The sequence below is a fragment of the Montipora capricornis genome, chromosome 12, assembly GCF_036669925.1.
Source record: "Montipora capricornis isolate CH-2021 chromosome 12, ASM3666992v2, whole genome shotgun sequence".
Lineage (NCBI taxonomy): Eukaryota > Metazoa > Cnidaria > Anthozoa > Scleractinia > Acroporidae > Montipora > Montipora capricornis.
Genome location: NC_090894.1, coordinates 40,520,945 through 40,533,444, shown reverse-complemented (window position 1 = coordinate 40,533,444; position 12,500 = coordinate 40,520,945). Strand labels below are relative to the sequence as shown.

Genomic DNA, 12,500 nt, shown 5'->3' with positions numbered 1-12,500 from the left:
CGACATGGGTAGCCACTGTCTCCCAAGAGCAAACCATCCTCTTGTGTTCGAGGTTGGGTTTGCAGCTGCTGTCCGATAACAGACTCTGTGAAAATGAAACTGTCGTGTGTACTTCCTGGCCATTTGGCGATAATGTTGGTAAAGATGCCTGAAAAGAGTAGTGTTTGTGTATCACAATTCTGTCCCTGCATTTATGATTTGTACGTGCTGAGCACCTTAAAAATCTAGTTAAGAAACTCTTGATGGATAAAATAACATAAAAAATAACCACTTAACATATTCTCCCCCAGAAAGTGATAAAGGAATACCTCCAACTTCTGGGTTTACCTCAGTGTAAAGACCTGTGAAACTATTTGTTTTGTTAGCTCGTGGTAGGGTTAGGTTATTGTTTGATGTTTTTTTGCTCTTTTGTTTCCCTTTGTGTTACGTCATCTGTGAGTTTCACAGGTTTTTACACGGTTGATGAGCCCAACTTCTCACCTCTGTGGTCACAAATAGCTTGCACGTTGATTGAGTGGTATCCTTTGCGATTGACATAGTCCGCTTCATTTTGGCTGGGCCATTGGAGTCTGATATGGGTTCCGTCTACACATCCTATCACCCCTGCGAATCCTCCTTTCTGGAAAAACCCTTCCTTTACTTGTAGAATCTCATCGGCGGTAGTCGGCCAGTGGATAAACTCGTTCCGCTTTTGGATTAATGCTGCAGAAACGTCTCGAATTGTCCGGGAAACGGTGGACTTTGGCCGTCCTACGGTATCGCCAATTACTTGGAGAAAGCTTCCAGAGGCGAAGAAACGCAACGCCACTTGAACAGTTGGCAATAAAGCATGGTTTTGCGAAGTTTTTCGTTCAATATCTTCGCGCAGAAGTTCCAGCAAAACGAAAGCGGCTCTTGCGGTCGTCTTCAGAAAAGTTTGTTAAGTCGATGTCATGCAGCCTATACTTCTTTTCTTGACGCGGAACCGCCAAAAGATCAAACAATAAGTCCGCCATTTTGTTGTTTTGAAAAATTTTAATCCGAAGGTTAGTGAGTTAATCCACCTCCCTTGGTGTGTTAAATTTAACCCTTAGTCTATCCCTTGGATAGCACTAATCGTACTTTCAGGAACACAAACTAATCTAAGGATAAATGTTATTCCTGGGTTAAAGGGAATTAATCCACGATTAGTGCTAAGTAAATTTCACTCGAAAAACCGATATCGCACTCATCGCTTCACCATTCATGCGATATCGGTTTTTCGGGTGAAATTTACCGTGGAATTCACTAGTTGGGCAATGAATTATTATATGGAAGAAACCGGAAACACCAAAATGCGGACAATTCGAAAACCTTTTATTTTCACTAACCCTACAGGCAGTAAGAATATATAACCAGTGAGCTCCGCTTTTAGGCTTGGCTGCAAATCTATATATTATTTATGCTTCGTCTTTACTCCAGTCCATTTGAAGTGACATTGTTTTTTTTTGTTGTTGTTGTTGTTCTCTTTGTGTTTGCCTGTCTTTTATCATTATATTTGTGTCTCCCTGAATCGACTTTTTACCGTTAGACATAAAATTATTTATTGTCTCCTAGCTAAATTAGCTTTTTAGTTATTTTCTAGGGGGCATTGTACCTATTACTTATTTCATGTATCTCTGTTTACTTGTGGTGCAAATAAACTATTTTGTTGTTGTTGTTGTTGTTGTTGTTGTTCTCCCTCCGCTCAGCTCGACATCTTGTTTCCAAGCCATGCGTGTAGTTTTCCATGGTCACCATCCCAACCTTTTTACTTCCGCTTTTTCGTAGAATTTCACTGCAACGGTGCAGTTTGAATTAATCACGGACTGCAATATAATAAACACTTAATGACTGGTCCCGAGGGAAACAGTTCATTTTGTTTCCCGAGAATCTCAATGTTTCCCCGAGGCGCAGCCGAGGGAAACATTGAGATTCGAAACAAATGGGTCAAACATTTTGTAAGAAGCGGGAAGATTCCAGCGACAACATCAGGCCACCTTCAACTGCACGCTCTGATCACGTGCAACAGCGGTCAACATTTTGCGGGTAAGAGTGAACTGTTCCCCGTTTGACGTCATAGTTTTCGCAATGTTGCCCATTCATGGCATTTGCGGTAAACAGTTTCATTGTTAAATGCCATGTGACCATGAACTAGCCAATGAATGGGCGCGCTGTAGTGGGAAAAACTCCAGCTATATAACAATAAGGATTATTGTCCTCGCGCCGGGTAGACAATTAAAACCAAACCCGCAGCATTACATGCTAGGTATGAAGATTACTTTACGTGTATTTGCCCGAATTTTGTTAAAGAAAATAAAGTCTCGAAGACAGATATTTTCAAATAGTGAAACATTTCGCCCAATCCTGCCCACGTTTTTGCTCTGGAATAGGAGTGACATAATTCATCCTTCTTTGAGCAAGCGTGGAGATTTTGTGACTAAAACTAATGCATTAAATGTTATTATTTCCCGTTTTTATAGGAATCTTCACCTTGACCCTCTCCTCAACATCCTCGCTATCAACCAGTGCAGGGTGTGTATCCATTGTTTTGTGATGTCCACCATGCCCTCCTAGTTCCTTTTTCTGAGAATCGCAGCCCACGTTAAATGCAATGACTTCAATACTAAAAAAAGATTCTTATCCTCCCACCGAGTACACAGTTAAGCCTGAAATGAACTTGATTTCTAGGAAAGGAAAGGTCCGCGGATGCCTAAGGATTGATCGAGATGGTAACATTTGAAAACAAACTGAAGTTTAAGTCCATTCATTTTCTCAGAAAATTGATATCGTGATCGCGCTCTGTTTGAGTGAAAGTTTACTCTTGAATCATATAATTTTAAGCCTGATTCTGTGGTAATTCAGGATTACATGGCTGAACGTGTTCGTAGTTCAAAAACTTCCACAATATGTCATTAAAAAGAGTTTTCTTTGCAGGAGGCGGCGTTCTGTAAATTATGAATGACCCTAAGGAAAACGATGATCATGTCATGGAGGACTTGTGCAAAGAATCACCGGAATTGTCATTTGCTGTAGAAGGACAGGACGAGTATGAAAAGTCCATGAGAAGATTGTTCAATGAAAATCAATCCAACAAGCCCAGAGCCTTCGTCAGGCCCAAGACCGTGGATGAAGTATGTCGCGTGCTCCAATTCGCCACTGCCAATCAGCTTAAAGTATCAGTGCTTGGTGGAGGACATGACCCCAAAGGTACTGCGAACAACTTTGTTGGTCTTGCAAATTAACTTTCATCATCTTATGCGTTAAAAGTAATAATATACAAATTTAGCCAAGCCTGAAAGCGGTGGTCCCGGGTTATTTATTCCGCTTGCTGGCTGAAGGGTTAATGAAAATAAAAGGTTTTATAATTAGATCATTTTCTTGGCCTTCTTCTATAGAAAAATCCACTGCCTAATTCACGGTGAATTCCACAGTAAATTTCACGCGAAAAACCGATATCGCGTGAATCACGAAGCGATGAGTGCGATATCGGTTTTTCAAATGAAATTTACTGTGGAATTCACCGGTTAGGCAATATTTCTTGAATTGCATGAGTTTTAAAAGAAAACTACCAAATCCTCAGCAAGCGAACAAAAAAGGAGAAAAAACCATTTCAGAGTCAACTACCAAAAGCCAGCGAATAAGAATCACGCTAAAATTAGAAATTACAGACGTACTACAATGAGCGACAAAAGTAGTTGAGACACTCTTAGGAAAAGACGCTTTTCGATACTTGAGCATTTGTTCTATTTTATTTGCATCTAGCGTCTCTGATACCCCCGGTCCCCCAATTCAATGTTGTGTAGGCGCTGTGGTCTGTGCAGTCGAAGAAATAGAAAAATCAACATTGTTTTGGGGGAAAGGGGGGAAATGTATGCAAGACGCAGAAAATCGAATTTTACTGCCAAGTGTCTCAACACTTTTGTCGCTCATTGTCTGAAACAGTAAACTTGTTTCTTTTACAATAACCGGTGTAGTACTTAATTAAAATTCCTGCCATTGCCTTATTCTGGGATTTGGGTTCTTCTCATGGGAAAATTATGGCAAGCCTAGGCCCAGTTCAGACGTCGTGCTTCTGCCGTGCCGAACTTAATTCCAATTAGGTTCGACTGTAGCACGGCAGAAACACGACTTTGATTCAGACGTCGTGCCATAATCGTACCAAATTCAGGAGTTACTAAAGCCACGCAACAATTAGTCAGCGGTGACGAAACAAAAACAATGGCGCCGCAGCGAAGACTCCTGCTGATAAAATTATTGCAAGACTCGAGAAGAAGACAGAGAGAAAGCATGCAGAAAATACTTCACATTTTGCAAGCAAGGCGAATGCTATTATTGCGAATTTGCTTCCTAACTACACTCCTGCTTTCTTCCGAAAACTCCATTGCTGTTCGATCCTGTCGACGACTACCACGACACAATTACGGATGGTTTGAACATTTGTGGAATACGTACAGTGATGCCAGGTTCAAGAAGACATTCCGTGTGTCCAAGGCAACCTTCAGGTTTATTCTTGGCCGCATTGAACACGACTTGCAATGCGACACTGTCGCAGAAGATCCGATTCCACCAGCATTTAGGCTGGCAGTGTGCCTTTACCGTTTAGCCAGAGGAGATTACTTCTACACAATAGCTGAAATGACCGGCCTTGGAGTCTCAACAGTTTGCGGGATAGTAAGTGACGTTACAAAGGCAATTATCAACAATCTGTGGAATGAACAAGTTTCCCAATACTTTCCGAGGAACGAACTGGAATTCCGGGACAAAATTTTGGATATGGAGGAAGTGTGGCAATTCCCATGCAGCTGGGCTGCCATTGATGGATGTCATATCCCATTAAAATGCCCTGCACGTGGATTACAGGCAAACAAAGAATACCACAACTATAAGAACTTTTACTCAATCATCCTAATTGCCTTGGTAGATGCAAAGCGTAGATTTATTTGGGCGAGCTGTGGATTCCCGGGAAATTCACATGATTCAATCATTTTGCAATCAACCAACCTTTGGAGTAAAATAACAGCTGGGCAAGTAATACCTGATATAGGTAAAGACATTGAAGGTGTTAGTGTCCCTCCTCTAATTTTGGGTGATTCTGCTTTCCCTTTTCAAAGCTGGCTCATGAAACCTAATACGAGTGCTGTGTTGACCCCCCCACAACAATATTTTAATTATAGACTCAGCAGAGCAAGAATGATCATTGAGGATGCCTATGGTGGGCTCAAAGGTAGGTGGCGAGTGCTTCTTAGGAAGTGTGAGAGCACCCAAGAAGAAGTTCGAGACGATACACTTGCATGTATTGTTGCATAACATCTGTATTGAACGGGGGGATACTTTGAGCAGACAACTGGATGCCACTATTGACCCAGCAACAAACCAGAGAAGGCCCAGGGATGTTATAAGGCGTCTCTTGAACATGACCAACTGTCGCCCAATAAGGGATAACTGTCGACAGGCAAGCAGGATAAGAACTGTGCTCACACAGAAGTTGTGGAGAGAAAAACAAGGACAAGGTGTATTCTGAAGACTTGATTTATATTTAACCCTTGCACTCCAGTGACTGATATGTACTTTCCCTTACAAGATCAGTATGTTTTCTAGCAGAGAGGTGATGAGAATAGAGAAGTCTATCCCCATCCCCATCCCCTGGGAGATACTGCCTCAATTGCCAAATTCTCAAAACTGACATTAAAAGAAATGTATAGCACCCAGTAAAGAGAATTAACATTATTTTACATCTTGGGAGTGAAAGGGTTAAGTTGAAATTTCAAGTGTACCACAGAAGCCAAAAGGGCTCCTTTGTAAAGGGACGTGTTCTTCAAAAGGATTCCTTTGATATGATAAAATTCAACTTGGAAGCGAGGCCTAGGCGCCTAGAAGACATAAACAAAATGAATGAATGCATGAACATTCTGGTTCAATTTCTTTTGTTTGTGTCCTCTAGGCATCACTACAAAGTTGAATTTGAATATGACTGATAAAGAACCTGGTGTTGTTTTTGTCACAGAAAAAGTGTAGTTCCCATCACCTTTCAGGTGGAACATTAAGCAGAGACTTTTGTTCTACTGAAGTATGTTCTTACTTACTTATGTTCTTACTGAAGTTACATGAAAAAAAAAATGAAATAAGTTTGTACTATCTCTGTAGCAAGATGTTTTTATTTTTCAAAAAACATGATAACTTAAAAATTATAATTATAGTATTTAAATCCTTCATGATGATTATGTTGTCAGCTTGGTATATGAACATGATTTCTCTAATACAAGCAATAAATTGTTTGGTTACTGGTAACATGACATCACTGTTAATGGATATCTTAACTCAACTTCCCTGTGAAATCACGTGCTATCCTGGTACGATGGGAGAGGATTGCTCAATTTTCAAACCTATGTAACATATAGATCCTTCGCAGGTTGTGTCCATATCTGTAAAATGCATATATTAAATAATTGCAAATATAAAAAGAGGAAGAGTAGCTCAGAAGCAAAGTGGCCAAAATCACAATGAAAATTTCAAGTTGCCCATAATTCACTCTGTTTGCCCACAAATTTGCATAAACTTTTTTTGCCAAATGCTCTTGGGAGGTCTGCATATTCCCAAGAGCATTTCACAAAAATGGTTTAGGCAAAATTTGGGGGCAATCCGAGTGAATTATTGGCAATTGGAAAATAGACAATAGATCTGCATTCAGAACTACAGGATCCCTTCATAAATAATCAATAATTATTTTTATCCATTCAAGCTGATGAATTTTTGCTACACGAAAGTAGAATAATGAACTTTAAAAACACAAAAATATAAGCATGGAAATTTCCCAATTATTACTTCTGGAATAGCTTCCCATGTTTCTGAACACCTGAAGATTTAAACAACAAATTTAAATTTAGAAATATTTCCTACTCACAACACAACAAATATTGTGGAAAAAGATCCAGTCATTAATTGAAAGTCAGAGGTCGAAGAAAGTTTGGGAATTATTGTTCGCCACACTTGATGCAGTTCCACCTTGCACCTGATGCATACCTCCACTTTCCATATATCCATAAGCATGCTGGGGTGGGACAGACATGTAACCATACGGCTGGTAGCTTCCTTGAGTAGAACACTGAACAGATTGGGCTGGTGGCTGTGATGACATAATCATTTGCATGAGTTGAAGCTTGTGTCTTCTAGCCTTCTCGTTCTCTTCGCGATAAAACTCAAGGAGATCTTTGGTTGGGTCTCTTTCTAACAACTTCTCCATGCATTCAACAGCACTTGAGGCAACTTCTTTCCTTTTTTTCCCTCGGTTTTTGACTGGTACAAAAAGCTTCCTACGATCTGACGATCCGTTACCTGTACTCTCATCGCTGTCCTGTACACTTGCTGGACTTGCCCTTGATTCTTCATTTACATTTTCACTGCTCCCATCAGTTGGTTCAACTGCTCTTTCAGGCTGACAGGAATCTCGACTTTTCACGAGAGCAAACAGCATGGGGAACCATGGCCCATAATTCTTTTCTTCTTGGAAGCGATTAACACCTGTCGCGGTTTTCACGGTGAGAGCCACTTTTTTGCATTCGCTTATCAGCTTTTTTAACTTGTTTCTCACTTGCTCCACAGTGAACCGAACCTCATGACCACGTGCTTCGAACCGTTCCTGCATATCTTTGAGCAACTTGCTATATACCTCATTGTTTCTTGAGTTTTTTGAATTCGTGAAGATAATTCTTTGTTTGTAATAATCGCTATTACAAACAATATCCACCATATCTGTAATGTCGTCTTCCTTCCAACTCGATTTTCTTCCAACTTTCTTCTTCTTTGCCCGATTGCTCCCGGAATTCGTAGACTTGCTGATTTCAGATTCAGCGTCGCTAGCTGCTTCTTCGCCAATTTCCCTTCCACATTCATAGCCAGCTAATGGAATGTTTTCATCAAAGGGTTCGTCTTCGTTCCATGATTTATCACCAGCTTGCTCTTCGGCGGATGAAATTTCGTTCACATGAACACTTCTTCGCCAAGCCGCCATGTTGTTACTTTAACACTCAATTCTCCTCGTGGTCTCCTCGTAACTCCTCGCGCGAACAAAATTCTGCCAAAATACATTAATATAATTTATGAATTTTGTTTGGCACGGCAGAGGCACGACGTTTGAATCGCTGCCGTGCCAGAGTCGTGTAGCACGACAGAGGATGTCGAACTTAATTGCTTTGCCGAACTTAATTCAAAAGTTTGATTTAGACGCCGTGCTTCTGCCGTGCTTTTGTCGAACTTAATTCCTGAGTTTAGTTCGGCACGGCAGAAGCACGACGTCTGAACTGGGCCTAAGTCATCAGTACAAAAATTTAAAGAAATTATCACTTTTTTTGGAAGTGAAATCTTGCGTGACATTAGTGCGTGACATCGCCAATTTTAGGGTGTTGGTCATCTCCACCTTATTTCTCTCCGAAAAAGGGGAAACGGGGGCCGGGGGGGGGGGGGGGGTGAAATGTATCCAAGACGCAGAAAATCGAATTTTACTGCCAAGTGTTGCAACACTTTTGTCGCTCATTGTAGCTTATGATGTGACAGATCATTAGAAACTTTGCCAGTTCAAAAACAAAAAAATGATGTACTTTAATCCAATTTATCTCTGAGAATGAGATCATTCACATTTTGATGTATTTGATTGAAACACGCCGGCTTAGCTTGGAAGCAGAATCTCGGCAAATTACGGCAACCAAGAAAGGAAAAACTTTAAACATGATCTCCAACAATTACCTGTACGTGCTTTAAACAAATTTCTGAAAACACAAGCTAGTGATATTTCTCGGTAGGTTTACGAGAACTAATTGCGATTACGTGTTTTTAACATAAAGGCAAAATTTTTTTGCCACTGTCGAGGCACATCGAAAAACAGTTAGGCAAACGGAGTAAAAAAACACTTGTTCGATCGCATTTTAGAGCAAAACAAACAAACGAATCAACTATTTCTTTATGTCCAAAGGGAGTGCAGATGATTGTTATCCAGTTGAGAATAAAAATTCGAGTTTCATTCCTGAACAAAGGAAAAAAACGATTAAACTACTTTTACAAATAGTCATCCATTTGAAGTAATGCATCCGTAAAAATAACAAACGGTTTAGTGTCCAAGAAAAGAATTTGTGGAGTAACATCTTCCACCAATTGCAAGTTTGAGCTATTACTGGTATACTGTTTTGTCGTTCTCGTTCTCTTTCTCTCTTCTTTCGTTTCTGCTCTTCTGTCATAGGTCGTCCAGGCATCATGCAACCTTATCACATTCAAAATAAGATATGCCAAAAATTGTAATACACGGCAAAAAGCAGCTCTAAACATTAAAAATAAACACTCACCTTTAAGATTACATCCCTCCGATGCTTGACTTGAATAACTGCGTAGCCACCAGTGTGGTCTTGGTCACATCTGTATATATGTCAAAAATGGATTGAAACAGGCAAAAAATGCAGGAAAAAATTATTTTCCAAAACGTTTTTCACCTTTATCACATCTTGGGCAAAATTACTGATTGCTGATTGGCTGAGACGGAGGGTATATTACTTGATCCTGATTGTTTATTAATTTTACTTGTATTTTCAAAGTTTTCCAAATTGCTCTCCTCCCAAATTTTGTGAAAACTCTGAAAATACCCATGAAATTAATCCTTAATTGCGCTCGGGCCATTGCGATTACATCTAAGCACACGTCAGCATCGACTGTTAAGAGCTTTAGTTGACGTAGTATGACCGTGTAGAAGCGTCGAGCCACAGAAAGTGCGCGAAAAATTAAGCCTCGTTTATGTCTAGGTGTCCGGATTACAAGAAGTTAACCTAGCTTGAGTCTGCGATCCAATCGAAAACCAGTACCTGGTGAGCGGTCAATTTAAAGAAACAGCTGACCTCGACGAGCTCTAAACTTGAGCCCGCGATATGGTTATGTGATACTGGTCAGTGCATACCTTGTTTTGACAGGTGTCAATTGACCATAATATAAAAGATGTATGCTGTAAACTAGCTAGAGCAGGGCCACCTTGATGAGCTCTAAACTTGAACCCACAATATGGTCACGTGATACCGGTCACAGGGCGGACAGTCGCATGATGACGTCATAGCTCAAAACCAAAATTTTTTGCATCTATGGGTTACCATATCTTCTTAACCATGGTGCTCCGCGCGCGCGTCTTTGGCGCGCTGAGGTCCGCTATAACGAATGATTGACCCCAAGAACTCTGGTGAAGTTGAGATCAAAGCACAGCTAGAGTTATGCTAAAGTTAGATTCAGAAACGGAAAAACTGGTATGAATCTGGCCACAGCACGCTCAAGGAAAACAGTCAATCCCACAAACAAAAAATCAAGGGGCGACAAAATTAACTAACCATCTGTTTTGAGTTTGGTTTAGTTAGCCATAAGGGTATTTCTGAGTGCTTTTATAAGCCTCTCTTTTAGAGTGAAGCCCAGTTGATGAATCATTTCCACAGTAGAAGCTTTGCATACAGGGGTTCCTCGTGGTCTTAAAGCCCAAACTGACATTCATCAGGCTTGTTGGGGATCAATTTAAGATGTTTAAAGAAAGTGTTCAAAGACTTAGAGTTGCCGTATTTTGCAGGTCTAGCTATCATTCGCAATGGGCTTGTTCTCGACATGTTGGCAATGAAGTGTATCAACATCGACCGCCACACAGAGACAGCCTGGGTCGAAGCAGGCGTGACCGTGAAGGATCTTGGTGATGTCACATGCCCTCAAGGCCTGGCTGCAGTGAATGGCTCCTGCACGACTGTGGGTGTCGTTGGACTCACTCTTGGTGGAGGGTTTGGGTTTCTAAGCAGGACCCAGGGGTTAGCGGTAGACAACTGTCTTCAAATGGAGATGGTTACTGTCACTGGTCAACGGATTGTGGCATCTTTGCATGAGCACGAGCAGCTTTTCTGGGCTCTGAGAGGAGCTGGACAAGTGGGATTTGGTGTGGTTACCAAAGCACAAGTCAAATTGCATAAGTTGCAAGAGAAATATGTGGCAGGTAAGAGTTCTTTTCCAACTGACTCTTGCGACCAATAATGGCACAAAAAGTCTTCTTGTTATGAGATGTTGTGTTGCTCAAATTTACGTTTGCGTTTCAATTGAGTGTCACAAGTAATTCTCGTTGGTTTTTTTTTGTTGTTGTTTTTTTTTTCGTTCGCTTTGGTTTTCCATTACGTCGCTCTGTGATTGGTTGACAAAACTCGCTCCACTTTCTCAACCAATGACAAGCAAAATGAAAACCAATCGTGACTTGCCTGCACGCAATTTTCCGCCCCGGCTAAAAATAATTGCTTCGAATTCTGATTGGGTTATCACGTTGTTTGCATCTGCCACGATTTGCCAGAGCATTTGCTTTAGTTTCACCACATTCAATTGAAAGCAAATCTAACGAATGATGATGATGAGGATGATGATGATGATTGATGGTGATGACAATGTTATTAACATGTCGGTAATATGCAGCTAAGAGGAAAAGTCCCCTCTAGTGAATCTGGTCTCCTAAGAAAAAAAACAAATTTCGTAAACCCTAAAATACATCTTAAGTTACAAGATACAATAATTAAGAACCTATAAATTAAATTTAATTAAACTGGTGTCCATACTTACAATAATATTAGATTTGCAGCAAAACAGTCTTACCATCTTCCTTATGTAAGAACTAACTCTGGTAAATTTAACATTCAGTTCATAGGCCCCTCCATTTGTAATACTGTTGAGAATGATACAAAGTTGTTATCCCAATCTATGTTCAAGAAAAGGATAAAAGAACAATATTTTGAAGGATAATCGGAAGCGATTAAGCATTTAGACGCTAAAAGATTTTTAAAACACATTTAAACAATGAGAGTCTTATGGGTATAATTCCCAAGGTAAGAAACACAATAAGGGGAAAAAATGTACGAAAGTGTCACGTTTGCAAAAACGTAACCCTTCCTAGTGGTTGTCATGTAAACGGTTTGGCACTGATGGATTCGGCTTGTGAGTTAGAGAAGGCTTGATGTCCTTCATATACAACATCTCGTAGACTAAGCAATCAAACTTGCTGTTACATTTTCTCAGAACTTTGAAAAGGTGGTCAGTCTTTGTTCTGTTGTTGCCATGCTGTCTTTCAAGGTGTTTCCCGATGGCTGAATAACGGTGTTCACTTATGCGTTGATGTACGTGTCGCAGGGACAGCGGCAATTTCAAGCAAAAGCTATCTATCTATCACATTTCCCAAGTTTCAATTTTGTTTCCTTTTTCCAAGTGAGTGTTTCATTTCGTCCAGCAAAATTTCGGCATTTGATTGTGTTCTGCAAAGTGTTCTTTTAGTCGCTTTTTGGCATGTTTCTTTTTAACTAACGATGCTTTTGGGCACATTTTGTTTTTCAGAGCTGTTTCTTTTCTTGATTCTGGAACGGTCCCCTCTTGAAAAGCGAGAACAGATTGTTCCTCTTTTCTGTGTTCCTTTTGATGAAATCGGAACGTGCTTTGATACTACTTGGGAACAAAATGGTAATCTGTTG

General features: G+C 40.4%; 1 protein-coding gene and 1 pseudogene across 1 annotated transcript; both read left to right on the top strand.

The window, feature by feature from the left end:
• The first annotated feature begins 2,478 nt into the window (after positions 1-2,478).
• On the top strand, positions 2,479-11,337 carry LOC138027357 ((R)-6-hydroxynicotine oxidase-like). Its single transcript, XM_068874931.1, has 3 exons — positions 2,479-2,532; positions 2,935-3,207; positions 10,583-11,337. The coding sequence occupies exons 2-3, from the start codon at positions 2,955-2,957 to the stop codon at positions 11,029-11,031; spliced, it is 702 nt and encodes a 233-aa protein (XP_068731032.1). The 5' UTR covers positions 2,479-2,532; positions 2,935-2,954; the 3' UTR covers positions 11,032-11,337.
• Positions 4,217-6,038, top strand: LOC138027448 (uncharacterized; annotated as a pseudogene).
• Positions 11,338-12,500: the final 1,163 nt, after the last annotated feature.

What these genes read in the sequence shown, in the direction of transcription:
- LOC138027357 (XM_068874931.1), top strand. Translation starts at nt 2,955, where the DNA reads ATGAATGACCCTAAGGAAAACGATGATCATGTCATGGAGGACTTGTGC. An exon ending in TGGAGGACATGACCCCAAAG is followed by an intron (nt 3,208 to 10,582) that starts GTACTGCGAACA and finishes CGTATTTTGCAG; the next exon opens with GTCTAGCTATCATTCGCAAT.